The sequence below is a fragment of the Mirounga angustirostris genome, unplaced genomic scaffold, assembly GCF_029215605.1.
Source record: "Mirounga angustirostris isolate CCGP_5_RB_7025 unplaced genomic scaffold, mMirAng1.0.hap1 SCAF_6, whole genome shotgun sequence".
In the NCBI taxonomy this organism is placed as follows: Eukaryota; Metazoa; Chordata; class Mammalia; order Carnivora; family Phocidae; genus Mirounga; species Mirounga angustirostris.
Window position 1 is genome coordinate 80,276,530 of NW_026991714.1, and position 19,236 is coordinate 80,295,765.

A 19,236-nucleotide genomic window follows, 5' to 3' on the forward strand; every position below is an offset into this window, starting at 1 on the left:
TAAATGAATTTTACGTTTTTAAATGGTTGAAAAAGACCAGAAACAGAATATTTTGTGACATATGAAAATTCCATGAAATTCAAATTTCAGTATCCCTAACAAAGAAAAGTTGATTTTATCTCTGAATATATATGTAATAATTCTAATAATAAATGGATAAGATCTAATATTTTAAAAGCATAATAAACTATGGCCAAATAGGGTTTCATCTATGTCTTTAAGGATTCTTCAATATCGTAATGTCCATTACCTTATTTATCAAAAAATAGAAGGACACCAAAACATGATTTATAATTCCTTTAATTGATAAAATTCAGCAATAATTCCTAAGTTTTTAAAAAGCCAGAAAAACAGGAATAGCAGGATATCACTTACATATATAAACTATTTCAATTGTCCACAGGATAAAAGAAGGTATAACTTCTGTGAAACAGGAGTGAAGATTCACAATAAGAAAGCACACAAGACGAGCAACCAGAATAGATAAAAAATAGAAAGCTGACATAAAAAGTGACTGGGGGCGAGATCATGAAATACTACAAGAAAAGTGAAATTACAAAGGCACTGAAAGAACTGAAGGAGACAAGTACCCAAACACAACAAAATGAGTGATTTGGAGGACACAACCGAGAAGCCAGATCTAGAAAATAGGAAGAAAGAGAAGAATACAGAAAGATAAGATGGTTGACATGGAGAAGAAGAATGAGCCCATTTTCTGAGAAACTAATAAACAGAAGGAAAACAGAAACTAAAGATATGGTTGTACAATTCTCTCAGCTCTAAAAAGACCTACGTGTGCTAATTAAAAATTCTTGGTGACATATGTTTTCAGATAAACTGTATACTATTTGTAATATTCTGGTGTGGTCAGTGCATCACTCTGCAATCAATAATTTATATTTCTGCAGCAAAATATGAATATTCACATGATGTGGGATACGTATGTATATGTGTGTGTGTATGTTTCAGCTCAGGTCATGGTCTTGGGGTCCTGGGATTGAGCCCTGCATTGGGCTCTGCACCTAGCGGGGAGTCTACTTGAGATTCTCTCTCCCTGTTCCTCCCCCCACACACACACACTCTCTCACTCTCTCAAACAAATAAATAAATATTTTAAAAATGTGTCTACACGTTATCATTTCTACCTATATTTTCCCATAACCATTTATCATATTCAACTCTTAATAAAAGCTATAACAAAAATATGGTGCTAGATAAGAGCTCACAGAAAGTCATATCTGAGTTAAGAATTTTGCTTTGTTCCCTCTTTCTGTTCCTTATGATTTGTGCAATCATACTTTGAATGCTTACCTTTCTAGTAAAGATTGATGTATAACAATATAGGATGCAGTATGACAAATCCAATAAAATCACCATCCATAAAATGAAATAAAAAGTTCTGCACAAATCTCATCCCCAGTATCACAAGCAATGATAGTATTTATCCTTTGGGGTGGTAGTAATTGGAAGGAAGCATGGGGTGGATGAGAAGGGGTGGCAGAAAGTGTTTCTAAAATATGTAAATTTAAATTTTCTAGAGCACACATCAAAAAAAAATTTTTTTTAAAAAGGTAAAATTTTAATTATATATTTGATTTACCCTAATATATCCAAGATACTATTTCAACCAATAAACAGAACAAAGCTATTAATGAAGTAATATTTAACATTCTCTTTTTGTTGTTCTTTGCCTTCAAAATCCAGTGTATTTATTTTTTATACTTATAGAATATCCTGATTTTGATACCAAATTATTAGTGAAAATACTTGATTTGTTTTAGAATTGATGACATTTAGCGTTGGAAAAGTACATTCACATACCTAAGTTCCCAAACATGCACAAAAATCTTCTAATAACTTAATCAAGTACAAGCCTTTAAATTTAAAGTAATTAATTAGGTAGAGTGCATGAGCTCTCCTGCATTTTAGAGACATAACCCTGGAAGGAGCACGGAGAACAAAGTGAAGTAGGCAGACTGCTAGAATCCAGAAAAGAGTATATTTCTTGGCTTAATATTTAAAGCCATGATTAACATCCAGCATTGTTCACCTCACAAAAATCAAAGAGATTATTATGGTGGGATTTGACCTTTTTGCATGTTTAGCAGGTAGCTCAAAGTCTTGTTGTTTTGCGTTTGTGTATTTTTGTCATACAAAATGGTGGCTATAAGTTGCGTTTTTACATAATCTTACCTTACGTTGTATGGATCCCATTCTCACTGATTTCACATCCACAGACTGGTAAGTAAGCCACAGGCCTGTATTTATATGTTGTATATAGCATACTGAGTCTCCGTATTTTATTTCAGATGTCCCCATGCCATCGACTTCTTTTCTCACCCCTACATCCAATTTTTCCTAAGGAAAAAAAAAAAAGGATAAGCAAAAGTCCTAAAAATACTAAAAATATGTTCCTTGAAAAATTCAACCGTCTGACACCCTTTAAAATAATAAAGTCAAATACTCTATTCCAGCAGTTCAACTGATACTGAAAATCAAAGTGGGAAATTATAAAGATAAATAAACAGACCTTGAATTATTCATACTGGTAGAAAATTATTTTGGCCCTAACATAAAATTTTATATTGCGTAATGGCAAACTCCAAACCAGAGATCTTAAAATTAGTAGCTTAGGCTTCATATTCTTTCCAGATTTTTTTTTTCATTATTGGTGGTTAAGAACATAGGTTTAGGGGAACAGAAAATCCAGTTTTGAGTTCAATCTCTGCCACGGATTACCTCTGTGACCTTAAGACAATTTAACTAAATCTTTTAAGCCTTGGGTTTCTCATCTGTAAATAAAGTTAACAGAAGTATCTCACCCATAGTATCAGAAAAAATGAGATAATGCACTTAAAGTGTTCAGCCCAGTGCCTGGGATAAAATAAACACTTACATAAATGTTAATGATTCTGACTGTGAAAATGGTGTTGATAATGTTGATGGAGATGTTACTAAGGATGTTAATAATAGTGATGATTTCTTTTGAACTGATCAAAGCTATCATTCAGTTTCCACAACTACAACTTCCAATGTGGACTCTACAGAACTATTCGGAGCTACTACGGTAAACTCCGTGTGCTATGAAGAAACAAGCAATCCTCTGACACTAAATATACAAGTCCCTACTTATTTAAATGCTTCCTCCTTCAACACGCTCTTTCAGTTTTCCCTCCCACACTTAATTCTGGTCTTCAGGCACACATGATGTCTTCAAGTTCTATACAGTCCTTAAAATAACAGCAAAAAACAAACAAACAAACAAACAAACAAACAAACAAACAAACTCATGTTCTTTTGGTTGCTGTACCTCCCTGGGTAGTTAAATTTACTTTAAATTTCATCTGTGCCTTTCCTTGTTTGGCTTTTGTAACAGTTACACAAATGTTTTTGAAGATTAGTTTGGAGTAATAGTTACACAATTAGTTGGAAATTACTAATAGTTACACAAATGTTTTTGAGATTAGGTTGCAGTAAACTTTACAGCTGTTATACAAAAAGGAATGATTCAAGGAAAACAACATTTTGATAGATTTTGTTCATGTCATTTGCACATTGTACTAATAACTCAAATGATTACGAACCCTCCAACATTTGAAAATTAAAATGAATTGAAATTCTTAATACAATAAGTCAAGGTCATATAAGAAAATGAATACAATTATAAGTTGATTTAACCATTATGCAAATAAATTAAAACACTATTCTACGAATCTGCAATAAAACAGATAATTAAGCCATTCCAACTTCATTCTATCAAAGAAGATAAACTACTAATCCACTTACACCAAACCTATCAATGGGAATATTAAATTCTAGGGGAAAATATAACAATGTAATTATCTCCTCAGAATAAAACAATGAGCCTCTAACATTCTAACTTTTTGTTTTTCTTTTATCCAAGGGAATTAGTTGGTCTATTTATAGACTGTGGATTGTGTTTTGAGAAGTCACAATTACTAATTGTAAAGTTATGCTTTGTCCGGTTTTTATTAAGTAGTTCACATCACTCTCTGGGTTAGAAGTTTTAATCATGACATTTCATGAAGACTGTTGTAGTAACTATCTGATCCTCAGGTGAGGGAAGAACTGCTAAAGTAACATTAGAAAAGAGTAAAGTGTGATTATTTGCTGTATAAAAGAACAAAGGCCATTCTTGTTCATTCCTCTTTTTATTTCCTGTCATTTTCTGTAAGTTACGTTTAAGAGAAGGAGAAATTCAGGTGAGAATAATCTAGATGCTTTGAACAACTATACGCATAAGCATAACATGAGTCAAGAATGTGACAACTCCTAAAAGCCTCTAACATAAAATTAGCCTATATTACTAGAAATACAGTGTCCAGATAGGCAAGTAATAATTTTACTAATACTCTGTATTAGCTACACTGTATCAAAATTAGCAGCTTTTGGTTTTGGCATCACTTTTTTATTCTTTTTTCTATTCTTTTGTTTCTGTTTTTGTTTTATTTACTCTGCTTTAGGAAATGACAGAACAGTTAAGTTGGACTAATCCTCCTATAGATAATAATTATGAAATTTAGAAAAAAAAAATACTTTCCAGAATCTGTCTGAAGATCCTTGAGAGGGACCAAAAGCAGGGAGAAACTGGAGAATATTTTTCTCTCTGGAGGAAAAGAGTACCCAGGTGATTTTTTTAAAAGCTGCCTTTTGCCGTGGGGCGTGTACCCTGCCCAATCTGCCTGCATATCAGGCAGAAGAAATCTGCTGCTTTACTGGCTTGAGATATCAGAGAATACTTTAGGGCTCACAAGCAACCGGAAAATTAGATGAGCTAAATCCTGGACCAAAAAAGTATCTGCAAAGTCAGCTTATAAAAATCACCCAAATCCTTGCTGACCGCTAAACTATGCCCCACAGAATGACAGCAGATGAAAGCTGAAATGAGTGAGCAGAAATACAAGCCCTCTGCAAAAGAGAGAACAAAACTGGAGAGTCAGTCCAACAGGGTTAACTGCTTGCTGAAACTAAAATCATTCTTGAGAAAAAAACGAAACAAAACAAAAACCAAAAACCCTTAACAAAATTAAGAGTCTCTATAACCTACCATTTCTAATATCCAGGGTATACTGTCAAAATAAGTAGATATAAAAAAACAACAAAAGGTGATCTTATACTAAATTAAGAAAACAGAACCAAATGTGACCCATACCAAAGAAAAAATATAACAGGTAATAGAAATGATGCAGAGATAGCCCTTACAATTAGCAACTATTATAAATATAAAATACATTTAAGGACATAAAGGAAAACATATGCATAATGAATAAACTGATGGGAATCTCAGTTGAGAAATAGAAACTATATAAAATGAAATGTATTCGCAAAATGGTAACAATAATTGAAATACAAAATTAATGGGATCAGCTTAACATCAGCTTGGAATTACAGGCTAAGGAGTCAATGAAGTTGAAAGTAGATCAACAGAAATTTTCCAATCTCAACATAAGACTGCTTTTTTTTTTTAAGATTTATTTATTTGAGAGAGAATGCACGCATGTGCATGGCAGGGGGAGGGTGCAGAGGGAGAGAGAGTCCCAAGTAGACTCCACCCTGAATGTGGAGCCCGATGTGGGGCCTGATCCCAAGACCCTGAGATCATGACCTGAGCCAAAACCAAGAGTCAGGCACTTAACCAACTGTACCAACCAGGCACCCCCCCCAAGATCAGATTGCTTTTAATAGCACTCTGACATAATAGGCACTTTGCCATTAAGTGGAAACTTTCCTCAAAAGACTACATAAGATTTAATTCCCATACCTCCTGCATTTAACTTAGGAAAGGTTTAGATCCTCACTATCATCTTGGTATTCACTAACATCCATAAATTTTTAAATAATCTAATTGTCCATCCTAGAAGAATAATCTTGAGATCTGAGAACCATAAAAATGTTCAAAAAGAAACAACTCTTTTTGTCACAGTCTAGAGTTACTGAAAAGACTTCTATTTTTACTATTAGATGATTTTTTGGATAGACATTTTCTCTTTTGCTTCATGGACAACCACAGCATGCTACACTTCAACTATGAAAGAAATGCTGACACTTCACTGAAATTGCTTCTCGACTGCCTTCTTTCCCACCTGACTATTACTTAGTTTTTCAAGGGCAGGAATCATAGCCTGGTTCTTCACCTCAATAGCCCATACCCCCAGGAGCAGAACGGTGCCTGCAAATACTAGATTCTCAATAAAGATTTACTAAATGAATACATTTTTGGAAGAAAATCACATAGCCCATCAGATTTCCCACAGAAAATATACTTATAAACTACTCCCAATCCTAACATTCAAATATTCCACTTATGAATGCTTAGAAAATCTAATTTCCAGGGTGCCTGGGTGGCTCAGTCATTAAGCGTCTGCCTTCGGCTCAGGTCATGGTCCCAGGGTCCTGGGATCGAGCCCCACATCGGGCTCCCTGCTCCGCAGGAAGCCTGCTTCTCCCTCTCCCACTCCCTCTGCTTGTGTTCCCTCTCTCGCTGTGTCTCTCTCTGTCAAATAAATAAAATCTTTAAAAAAAAAAAATCTAATTTCCTAATGAATATCAAAATGGTTCTAGGGGTGCCTGGGTGGCTCAGTTGGTTAAGTGGCTGCCTTCGGCTCAAGTCATAATCCCAGGGTCCTGGGATCGAGTTCTGCAATTCCTTATTACATGTTATTTACATCTTCTGTATGTTATTTGTCTCTCTATCACGAACTGAGAAACTGACTTCATGTCTCCTACCACTAGTTTTTCTGTTTATTTCCTCTTGTATCTCCTATCGGTTTTGTTTAATGAATATCAATTCAATGTCATTTTATTTGGTACATAGATTTGATAACTATTACATCCTCAGTGAATTGCACTCCTTGATACTATGAAGTATCCTTTGTCTCACTCAATAATTTCTTTTGCCTGAATTTCTCCTCATCTGATATTAAATCAGACACCCTTCTTTGTTCTTATTTGTATTTTCCTGGTATTGTATTAGCCATATTTTAATTTACAAACTTCCCAAATAAAAAGTGTTTTGGCGGTGTCTCTTAATGTCAGCATAATTTATACTTCATGATCCAATATGAAATTATTTTAAATTGTGATTTTAGCCCATTTTTATGTGTTGATAAGGCAAATGCACTGGGTCTCCACTCTGTCACATTTTAGGTTTTCTGTTGTTACATTTATCCGTTTTCTAGTCTTTTGCTATGTGGCCTCCTGTCTCTGTTGACTGTGGGTTTCTGTGGCTGTGTGTGTCTACGATTCTTTTTGCCTTGTCCTCTTTCTACTGGACTGGATTATGGGCGATGGCAATGGTAGTATTTTCCTCCTTTTTTCATCAAATCCCCTCTCTTCCACCACCTTATTTTAGTAAATTCCATTAAACTTTAGTGCTTGCCTTTTTACTGTTAAATATCTTATACTTCTATCACCTGATTTTTCAGTTTTAAAAAATGTTACTTGCCTTCTGTTTCATGGGAGGCAATCAGAGCACTTATTGCCCCTTTGACTTTTTCCCTCTTGCCTCCAATTTTTGCTAGATTTTTCACCTATAAATGCTATGGCTTGAAAAACTTTCCCATCATCTTTCACTGTGATATGCCTGTTCAGGTTCTTCTACTTCTCTGGGATTTTGTTTTGCTAAATTATATTTTGCTAGGATGCCATGCACTTCCTTTAGTTTTTCTAATTTTCTGCCTTAAAACTGTGTGTTGTTTTAATAGGTACCATCTTTTCTACTTAAAAAGGCCTTCTACCATCAGATAACTAATTCCTCTTTGCGGAGCTGAATTTTTTTCCCTTTTTGGACTGAGGTGTTATCAATGGATAAACTAGCAAACTCCCACCCTTCTGCTTAGTTAGGCTTGAGGAAGAAGCCCATCAACACTAAGCTCATTCACAGCAAGACCAACTGTGCTTTCCATCTACAGAGATAAAGAGCAACTGCCCACCGGAGGTCCATGAAATACAGCATTCAGAGCCGTCTATGGGTCCACACAACAAATACACATATGTGAATCCTGTCTGAGATTATACATTGGGGTTTACCAGCTTCACCTCTCTATTCTCACCATACAGAATAGGGATCTACACTGCTGTGTCTCCCAGAGATCTCTGGGCAACTCCAGAGTCTGGAGCATCTTCCACCGCTCTGTACACTGCAAAGCAGGAGAACTAACAGAACGGCACTAGGGATGTGTACTCAGGCTACTACTGTCTTCTCACATTTACTTCTGGACTCACCCAAACTTCCCTGTAGCTATAACAGGGACATTGGGTTTTCCATCTCTGCAACAAAAGCTAATCAGTAATCCAGCCTCATTCCTACCATTATGCTCAAATTTCACATTCCTCATTAGATTAAGGACACAAGTATATAATTACGATAAAAATGAATACAAGAGATGCTTGGCATCTGTCAACTCAACATGTGATTTTCAACTATTCCAGAGATACCTCACTGTTCAGGACATCTGTTATTTTGCTGAAGCCTGAGCGGGAATCCATTGCATTGTGCGGCTGTTATGTTGGCGACCATGCATGAGGTACTGAGGGGATCAGCTGTGCTGCAGCCCAGCATTCCAACTTGACTTTGATGCACATGTGTTTTTTCCTATTCTACTCATCATCTGGTTCAGCGGAATTTTTATCAGAGATCTAAAGAGTTTTCTTAGAGGATTCTTCCCCCTACCAATGATTCAAAAGACCTAAGAGAAAAGGTGTGCATGTAAGAGCAGATGTGTAAATGTGCCTTTGAGGTTCTGACATGCTTCACCAACATACTGTTACAGGACAACAGCATGAGGTTTGTGCTAAGTGCCCTTGTCAAAGCCTAAGTAAAACAGAAACAAGCTAGATGAATGCGTTATATGTAAACAACCAAAGAGCTATAAACCAGTTGAGACACCTGGGCAGGTTTTAGTGGTTTAGGAAATGAGTTTTACTGGAAAGGAATGGACGGAAGAGAAACTGGAAATTTAGAAATACATGTAAAAAAATGCAAAGAGAAATGATACTCACATCCTTTCTCTTTGCATTTCTAACATCAAAAGAAATGTGGTGGGGACATAATTACAGGTAATCCAAAATTACATTTTCTGTCTTACCTTGGAAGATCGGAAGGTAAATGCAGTTGATTTTACATCAGCTTTTTCTTTGTCCATGAGTAGAAGGCTTTTGTCTTCCATGAGACTCAAGTATTTTCCTGTTGTGACATGGCGGAGTCGGAAAGGTTGGCCCCATCTTATGTGGCTTCCACTCCACCTAACAAACACAGTCAAGACTTGATCCAATAGAATCCACAATCACAGGAGAAAAAGCAATTAAAATGTATGTGTTGGGACAATGAACTTTGCTTAGCATATATTGTCTTATTTAATGTTCTCAAAAACCTTGTAATGTTGGTGGTATGAATTTCACTCCACAAACAACAAAATGGTGATCCAGAATAAGATTAAGTAATAGTCAATGTTACACAGCTAATAGTAAATAGAAGCAAAATTTAACTCAAAGACTTTGACTTTAAATATAATGCCATCCCCACTATTTACTACCCCATGCAAAAATGACTAAGGACTGTGGTCCAAGTTAACATCTAATCACTAGTCACAGATATGGAATTATAAGTTTAAAGAATACTTCAGAATTTACTAGTTAAAAACTTTTGTTGGATCTGCAGACTTGGAAAATAGTGGTAATTCGGTCAATGCCTAATTATGATTAACTAGAACTCATATATATAAATTAAAGTATATATTTACTTGAAACCTATTCCTATGCATTGAATTTTAATAGTGTGGAACTATATCATTAAAAACTGATCAACAACAAAAAAAACAAACCAAGAAAATGAGAATTCTAAAAAGGTCAAGAGGGGAAAAAAAGGAAAAAAATAAAATGCAATAAACAACATACAAACTAAAGTTGCAGAAAAAAGATAAAAAGCAAAGTTATGATCATTAAAATCTGCTTTTTAAAATGACTTTCAGATAGGGTAGAGAAGAAAAATCAAGAGACAGACCATCCTTGTTTTGCGCAGTGCTGTGTTAACTGAAGGTCGCATGTATCTGAACCTTGTGCTCACTACGGTATGGAAGGAAAACAAGGCTCTGATATGCACACCTTTAAAATGGTTATGTGCAAAACAAGGATGGCCTCTTATCACTGATAAGAAATATGCTGAAAATCAAATAATTTTTTCAAGAAATAAAAATAAATGAATGACAAAGATATACCATGCATATAAATTCTAAAGGAAATAGTGATGGTAAAGTTGATATTAAACAAATTAGAATTTAAGGCAACAAGCATAAAGGGGATATAGTCAGGTATTTTATAAAGAGAAAAAAACATACTCTAAAAAGAACATATGTCATGAAGCTTCACAGGGCAATGGAAAAGAGAAAATGAGACAAAAGAAAAAGATAATTACTTATAAAAACAATTACAGTGGAAGGTTTTATCACTAATGACTCAAACAGACAAAAAATGAAAATATGGAGAATTTTATCGTGATTTAATTAATAATCTTGTTTGTTTATTTTTTTAAGATTTTATTTATTTGACAGAGAGAGACACAGCAAGAGAGGGAACACAAGCAGGGGGAGTGGGAGAAGGAGAAGCAGGCTTCCCGCTGAGCAGGGAGCCCGATGCGGGGTTCATTCCCAGGACCCTGGGATCATGACCTGAGCCGAAGGCAGATGCTTAACGACTGAGCCACCCAGGCACCCCTAATAAGCTTGTTTTAACATAAGGTGATCAAAAAGGTCATCAAAAAATATAGGGTCTTTTCTATTCTACAAATTGAGAATACTTATTTCAAATTTACCAATCTTAGTTAATTGTAAGTCATTTTATGCTGATTTCCTAACTTGGGTTTTTCACTTTGAATATTAGCAGGGAAAACTAACAGAATAATACTGTGATAAGGTCATCATTACATGGATTTGTTTATAAAGGCAATTAATTTGGACAAGTCTCCCCAGTAAAGTAATAACCATGTACCAATAAACCCTACTAATAATACAGTATTGTTAAAAATGAAATTAAAGTTTGTTTACCAAGAAGATAATATTAAATCATTTCTAGTCTAGTAAATAAACAAGCTTTGTTTATTCCCCTTATTAATTGAGTGTATTCTTTGCAGATGCTATGAGAACCACATATTCACTTTCATTATTTGAAGAACCATCTAAATGTTTTTTTCTAAGTAATGACTCATCCTAATCATCATAAAAAACAACTTCGTTTTCAAAATAGTTCCAAATTTGGACCACGTGATACTTTGTACTAGATTTTCTAGAGGGTATTCTGGATACTGTGTACAAATCTACTTAATAGGGCTCATATTTACAAGTACTCCTTTCAAGTCACCAGCAGGCTTATGTTAGAAATGGAAATGAATTTGGCCAATTATCAGCAAAACACTGTAAGGTCTAAGCACATTTTCTTTAGCATACAGCCATTCAAATTAGCTGGCCTCTAATGCCCATGGCCCAGAAGAAAAGAGGACAAGCCCAGGAGAGTCAGAGGGCAGCAAATATTTAGTAAAAACTGAAAACAGTAATAGTAACATAGTAATACAAAGCAACTTCCTATGGTGACATAGCAGAAAACTGTTCCCTATGTATTACCTATATTCACTTGAAATGACCTCAAAGGAACAGGAAGTATTTGGTCATTCTTCATGATACATCCACCTTTGATTTTGGGGGTTCTTTGTAACATATAACAAAGTGGAATCTGAAGTATACATAATGCATATTTTTAATTGCAATGAGCATTCCTACTACAGAAACCAACATATATTGTACTTAAAATGTTCTTACAGCTTTACAATGGGGTATAATACAGGAATGTGTTTTCTATTATGTTTAACTCCCAAGGTTAAAACTTACCTTACTAAAATGTTCATGATACTGAAAAATTTTTGACAACATTAATTTTATTTGCAGGAGTATGCAATATAAAATATATAATTACTAGGCTGCATAAATTATATCAAATATATAGTTTGAGACCTTGTTGAAGGAAATAAAAAAGAATATCCCAAATATTATAGTATAAATATTGACCTTCGGGTATAAAATTCTGTTATAAACATAAGCAGAACCTTTGACTGTCATTTTCTAAGTACAAAGAAAAAATGAGTATTTACATGACCAATGCATAAAAGAAGGCATATAAACTCAATGCAATCTAATGTGTACATTTACAATGAAATCAAAGTAGTTCAAAAATTCAATAGAACTTGAACCTGAAAAAACACTTAACATAATTACATTCATTACAAGTGAACCTCCTGCTTTTCTGCCATAGACAGGAAGACGAAATGGTGTAAATCAAGGTCACAGAGCCTAACAGAAACATCTCTCATTTTTTAAATGGTTGAAAAACTACCTGCTCTGCTGTTGTTGTCAGTTCCTTTTTTCTTGTTGTCATTTGGATTCTGAGGCAATCAGCAGACATGCCCACTTTCACCTCTGGCTGACCTGGAGATCAGGCCCTTTCTATATTCTCTGTCACCCCCATTCAAGTTAAAACAGACCCCACACTTCCCATGTCAAACTTCAAACATTAGGCAACAGTAGAGAAGAAGAATCAAGACCACATAATGGAAGGATGCACAGGACAATCTGGATTTATGTTATTACAGTTCATCAAAAACAACGTTGACAATAAAAAGGAAGCCCTGCCTGGTTTTCAGGAGTTTGCATCCTTCCGGTTTTTTAATCTACAAAATGAGACAGATTTAGGCCCTCCTTTGCTCAAAACAAACAAACAAACAAACCCATTTCTCTAAGACACAATCATGAAGGGGAAGGATATCTATAAATTTGAAAACACATCTGGATCTGTTTTCTAATGGCAGCAACAGCTGTCTAAACTTCACTTTTATTGACTATTTCACTTCTCTAATTAAGCTGTCATTTTTATAAAACACAGGGTAAAGGAAATACATGTAGGTCTTTAAAATCCCTTTCTTTCCCTCAATTCTCTGAATCATTTATGAAGCACATGAAAGCTTTGAGATCTCCTTCCTTTGCTTTATGAGGCCACCACTTCTTTTTCCAACTTCAATGATGCATTTCTAGTAAAATTTTACTTTTAAATTTCAATGTTTACCGAAAGTTTTAATATTTAGGTGATTTCATCAACTATGTATTTATATGGAAGAATTTATTATCAGCTAATTAATAATTAATGGACTTAATATAGAAGAACTTTTTAAAGTTACAGACTTACTATCACTAGAAATATAAAAATATTTTACATACATATTTTTGTTGCATAGGTATATGCTAGAGTGAGCAAAAAAAGTCTTTCAATCATAAAAAAAAATCATTTGGGATAAAGAACTCTGTCATGGCAGAGTAACAAATATCATGACAATGAGAAAGAGGCTATATAAACTAACATAATAAAATAAAATTAAAAAATAATTTCTACTGTTAAGGAAGACTATGTCCAAGTATTTTTAAATAAACAAAGATGGGTATTAAATCATAGCAGTATTTAGAGTCAATGAGATACTTTTAAAAGAGTGGTATGCTCATTTCATTTTAAAATATCACTACCTCTAATACACCATAAGTTATATTCTATGCATCTATTTAAACTGATAATGAAAAAAAAAACTATAATGAAAAATGTATATCTCAAACCTTACAATGTTCAAGGATGCACCTTTCAAATTTTTTCAAAACTAATGTATGGTATACCTAAGCCAAAACAACTGAAGACCCCTAAACTATTTTAATCATCCTTAGATAAGCAATAATCTCAAAAGAGTAGGCCTTACAAAGCTAGCTATTCTATACAAGATAGTTCCCTACAGCCATTCATGGGAACTATAACCTTAAATCAATAATTTCCTAAAAGTGTAATGTAATTGGGAACAAATACACTGGAAACTTATTGCTTTGTAGGCAAAGGCACGAGCCTTCCAACCAACAAAAAAAATCTAATATTTTAATTCTACTTAAAATAACTCAAAAGGACAACTTTATCATCATTGCATTATCTATAGGAACTAAAAGTCAACCTCTGAACAACTCTTTGAAGCCACCAAAAAGGAAAAAAAAAAGAATATGAAATATATATATTTGTTTGTATATACACAGTGACTTTGTCTTGCAATCCAGATTTCTTACTCAGCTATCAACACGGTGTTTGTAAATAAGGATAATGGCTGTCAGTAACGACCCTTGCACTCTCGTTCATGTTCAAGTTTCCTGTTTTACATGGGCCTTTAGACTGTTAAACCCAGACAATGTCAGGCCTGAAATGTGTAACAGGCTTGCAAACCATTTGTCCTCTTTCCAAACCTTCCGTCACTCTGTCCTAGGAGCACCTTCTGATAGGAGATGCACAGACGGGGATGAGAGGATGTTACCAAAACAAATCAGGCTAAAGACAGGAGCAGGTCATATAGAATTACTGGATACCGCGCAGTGAATTTAGGCTAAAGAAAGCGAAATAAAGGTAGGCAGAAGGGCAAGAAGAAACACTCCACCGCTTTCTCAGTGTTTCATTTGCTTGTTTGCTGTAGCTCTTAGTGTGAGCTTTCACATAAAAGCTCAAGTCCACAGCACTGGAAGTATTTACTACACGTGAAGCACTCAGCTGTATTTACAAATTCTACTTACGCAACTCTTAGTGTCTCTAGTCTCCATAGGGAACGTGCATGAACAGATACAGCGCCACCTTCATAGTGAACAGTTCTGGTTAAAAAAAGAAAAAAAAAAAAGCCCAATTTTAACATGTGTCATTCTTGGACTCTGTTTTCTCAAGTCAATTACAAGAGAAAAGCAAATGGAAAGCCTTTCAAGTTATACTTTTTGGCATGAGCTAGTATAGCTGGAAATAAAAATAACAGAAATAACAGCAACAGTGATCAATGTAAATTTGCCCTGAATAAACAATCATATTCTCTCATCATTTTCTCCCTCCACTCCCATTCATTCCCTTTGCCTCTCCCCTGTCCGACTCTCCCTCCCTCCGTCTCGCCCAGTAAATTAATTCACTTTACTTATTTAACTTATGTCCATAAAAGTACTCAGCTATGAGTTTACATATAGTTTAATATCTTATTATTTCAATACACACATATAATTATTTGTGGTTCTAAATTCTGTGCTAGATATATAACACATTGTAAAGAAACACAAGAACATAACTAAGTTTAGTGCTTTATTATAACAATCTGCAAAAGGATAAAAGAAAAGTATAAGGATCACCAAAAATATAAACATCAACAAAAAAGTCACACACACAAGAAGAGAAGTAACTTAGAATGAGCATCACACATACGCAAATTCCAAAGCTCTCATTACGATAATTTAATACGGTAGAAGTAACGCTAAGTAATTTATATACATTACCCAAATTAAGCTCTGTGCCAACTCGTTGAGATGGTTTTAAGGAAACCAATGCTTACACATACTACCTGTTTCCTCCCTGAGACTCATGGTCTCTGTCTCTACTGGATCTCTTTCATCACTCAAACACACATAACCCTATTCTATCTCAAACATAACACACTTGACCATATTCTCCTCTCCTGCTCATCCCCTTAATCTGCCTCATGATCACCCTCTCACTTCTCTGTGCATTCCAATCTTGCTTTCAGACCCACTTCTCCAATGAAACAGATTTGCTAAGGCCATCAAATGGCATTCATGTCCCAAATCCAATGGACTGTTGTTGGTTTTGTTTTTATTTTTTACACTGTGTAAACACCTACTGTCTTGACAGTTTTTCTAACACCACTCTCTCTCACCTGCTTTTCCTCGCATATACTTAGATATTCCTTCTTATTGTTCTTATTATGGAATTTTTCAAATACACAAAAGTATAGAGATTATTATAATAAATCTCCATATACCCAGCACAGTGTCAACAACGATCAATACAGAGCCAATCTTGTTTTACCTATAACCTCTAGTTACCCCTCCACATCAACTCCAAAAAAAAAAAAAAAAATACATACACATGCATAAAATTCACTTTTATGAAATATCATATTTTATGTTCAAAGTTTCCATCTTCTCAGAAATGTTTTGTTTTTCTGTTGCTCTTTCAAACCAAGATCCAAACAAGATGCACAAATTGGCTAAGTATCTTAAATTTCTTTTAAGAACAGTTCTCCCTTCTTTTTTGCTTGTTGGCATTATTTCTTGATAAAAATCTCTATCATTTGTCTTAGAGTTTCTACATTCTGGATTTTACCAATGACATCCTCACAGTGGTTTTTAACATGTACCTCTAACACGGTAGTTAGATTTCTAGATCTAGTGTTTTATACTCCCTGCTACAACACATCTGAAGGTAATAATGACTACTTCTCTCTTTTTATATTAAAATTGAATGGCAGTTTCAGAATCAGTTTGATCCATCCATTATAAGAGTTTTACATGTACCGATGAGCAATGCCATAGTGGTGGTTTTCAATCATGCTGCAGATGTAATTACGTGGATAGCTTTTTAAAACGTGATGACATGCCCTAACCAATGACCAATTAAACTGCATCTGGAGTCAGGATTTTTAAAAGCCCTCCAACTGGTGGTCATGAGAAAGTCATGTTTGGAAATCATGGTTCAGATCAATTTCTATACAGCAGCACTACTGATATTTGGGGGGCAGATAATTCTTCTGTGGGTGACTGCCCAGTGCCCCAATCCCTGGCCCCGACCAACCAAATGTCAGCAGTAGCTGTCTCCTCCACCACCACCCCGCCCCCCCCAGTTCTGATAACCAAAACTGTTCCCAGATGTTACCAAATGTCTTCTTGGGGACAAAACCAACCCCACTGTGGAGCTACTGGTATAGATCAGTGGTTCTCAATCTTTAGCGAGCATGAGAATTATCTTGCAGGCTTTTTAAAATACATATTGCTGGGTCACCAAGTTCCCAATTCAGTAGATCTAGAGTAAGGCACAAGAATTTGTATTCCTAAGAAGTTCCCAGGTAACCTTGGTGCAACTGGTCCATATTCTGAGAACCACTGGGCTAGAATCGTTATTTTATTAGGGCAGGGATTCTTAGCCTTGGTTGTATATTAGAATCACCTGGAAACCTTTAACAACTCCAATGCACAGACAATTCTCAGACATATTAAATTAGAATCTCTGGGTATATACTTAAAAATAAATGACAAAATATAGAGGTATATGTGTGTGTATACATATATAGATAGATACATAGATTTTTAAATCAATCAGACCTCTCATAAAGATCTTGTATGTGGCCATAAAGAAAATTTTATCAGATTTTTTGAAACTAAAGCTATTTTTACTCATCATATTTTCTAATTATAACCAATAGCACTTGCAAATAAATACTAAAAAGATTTTTATAACTTAACAACTTGGAAAACACAGAAACTCTTGTAAATAATTCATGGGTCAAAGAGGAAATAGAAATCACACCCTATCTAGAATGTAATGAGGACAAGAACACTTCATAACAAATCCAGGATTCACAGGTAAACTTTGAAAAATTCAGGCCAGAAATCCCTTAATTATTAAAGAAGTAATGAAAACAAAACTCGAGTTGTCTGAAGAGATTAAACAGAGAACAAAATAAACCAACAGAAAATAAAGAGAAGGGATTCTATGACATATTATTAAGGTAAGTAAAGTGCAAGACTGTAAATGATACACATTTTGTGTACAATATAAATACATCTACAGCATATATGTGTGTATACATGCAGAAATATTCTCTGTATGAACATGGAGAAAGCTGCTGATTAATGAACACCACGCTAGTAATACTAATTACATAATAAAAGTTATGTAGGAGCTAAGCTTGAGAATTAAATGGACTCTAAGATACAAATAGCATGAATAATGTTTATGTAATATTCATATACCTTATGTATATATTATATACATATTTTTTATTACTTTTTCTTTATTAGTTGAATTTAACAATGACCTTTCATTTTTTATATACATAGAAATCTAATGATATTTTAACTCAGGGGGAAACTAATATTTAAAACACCAATATAATGTCAAAAGGAAAGCTGGATCCTCCTTCCTACCTGAAATATTTTTAGCTTTATCTGGTTGGCTTCCCGAATATTTGCCTCCTGAAGGGACTTCCTGCCTTTAATTATTTCTTTGTATTTTCTTAAGTGTTTCACTGGCAGTGCTGAAAATCTGATGACTTAACAATTCTTCGTTGCCAACTGGGGAAATCTTTCCTATTATACAGAGTCTCCCCCTATAAATACATGGCATGTTATTGGTTGTCTAATCAAGTATTCATAGGCGATTTCTGACTGAAAATTGGCCTCCCAATATCAAGATCCTAAATACAGTAAGCATCAGTCCATCATAAATGACACTAAGGACATTTAAACTTATTTAGAAATCGGTCCACCTGGACAGATACACCTGTTCTCTGAAGGGATCATCCCTTTTCCTTGCAAGGTGTCTCAAGTATCCAATCAAAATCCAGGAAAACAACTGTTTTAAAGACCCACAAATTTACCAAATGGTATTAGAGACCCTATTTAAACCCATACAACTAAATGATCATCATTAGCAAGTGCTCTTGTCAACAGGAAGACTCTCTAACAAATTGAGCAGACCCAGAGCAATAGCACCTTTGGAGGTCAGCATCCCAGGAGATTTCAGTGCAAACAGTGGCAATGACGTCAAAATTTAAGGGAAGGTCAACTGGGTATGAAACACAAGGTACTATGCAGCTCTCTGTTCACTCAAAGACTGTTTTCGCAATGAACCACAACAACGTTACCGCTAATAAGAAAAAGCTGTGTTAAGATAACTGGCCATTGATATCATTTGTAGCAGAATTTTTTTTTTTTCTAAAGAATCTTCCACTTCATAAATCAGAAAAACTCAAAGTCACTGTAATTTCACTGACTACATTTTTTTTTTTAAACACACACACCTAATAGCCATCAGTGTGTGCCTTATTCAACAATACTTTGAAAACTTCCAGGCTTCGGGCTGTAAGTTATGCCTACATAACACATTATCTCCCCATATAATATGCTTTATTAAGGAGCTCCTATTTCAGGCTGATCACATTAAATGGCCTGAAGAGGCCCTTCCAGGTTATTCTTTTAATAAATACAAATTCTTCCTATTATGTCATCAACTCCACTTCTCATAAGTATTATAATGTTGTCCACTGAAATAAAAGTAGTGAGCTACTTTTGCATTTTCGGTTTATAAAATACAATTTAAGTCTAATCTCAA

General features: G+C 34.6%; 1 protein-coding gene across 1 annotated transcript in view; it reads right to left on the reverse strand.

Annotated features, from left to right (window-relative positions):
* RYR2 (ryanodine receptor 2) overlaps positions 1–19,236 on the reverse strand; it is a 736,030-nt gene that overhangs the window by 371,765 nt on the left and 345,029 nt on the right. The window contains exons 11-13 of the mRNA XM_064594590.1: positions 14,649–14,723; positions 9,108–9,264; positions 2,194–2,358 (exon numbers count right to left, since the gene is read on the reverse strand). Of these exons, the coding sequence (XP_064450660.1) occupies positions 2,194–2,358; positions 9,108–9,264; positions 14,649–14,723 (397 nt within the window). The remainder of the gene's footprint in view (positions 1–2,193; positions 2,359–9,107; positions 9,265–14,648; positions 14,724–19,236) is intronic.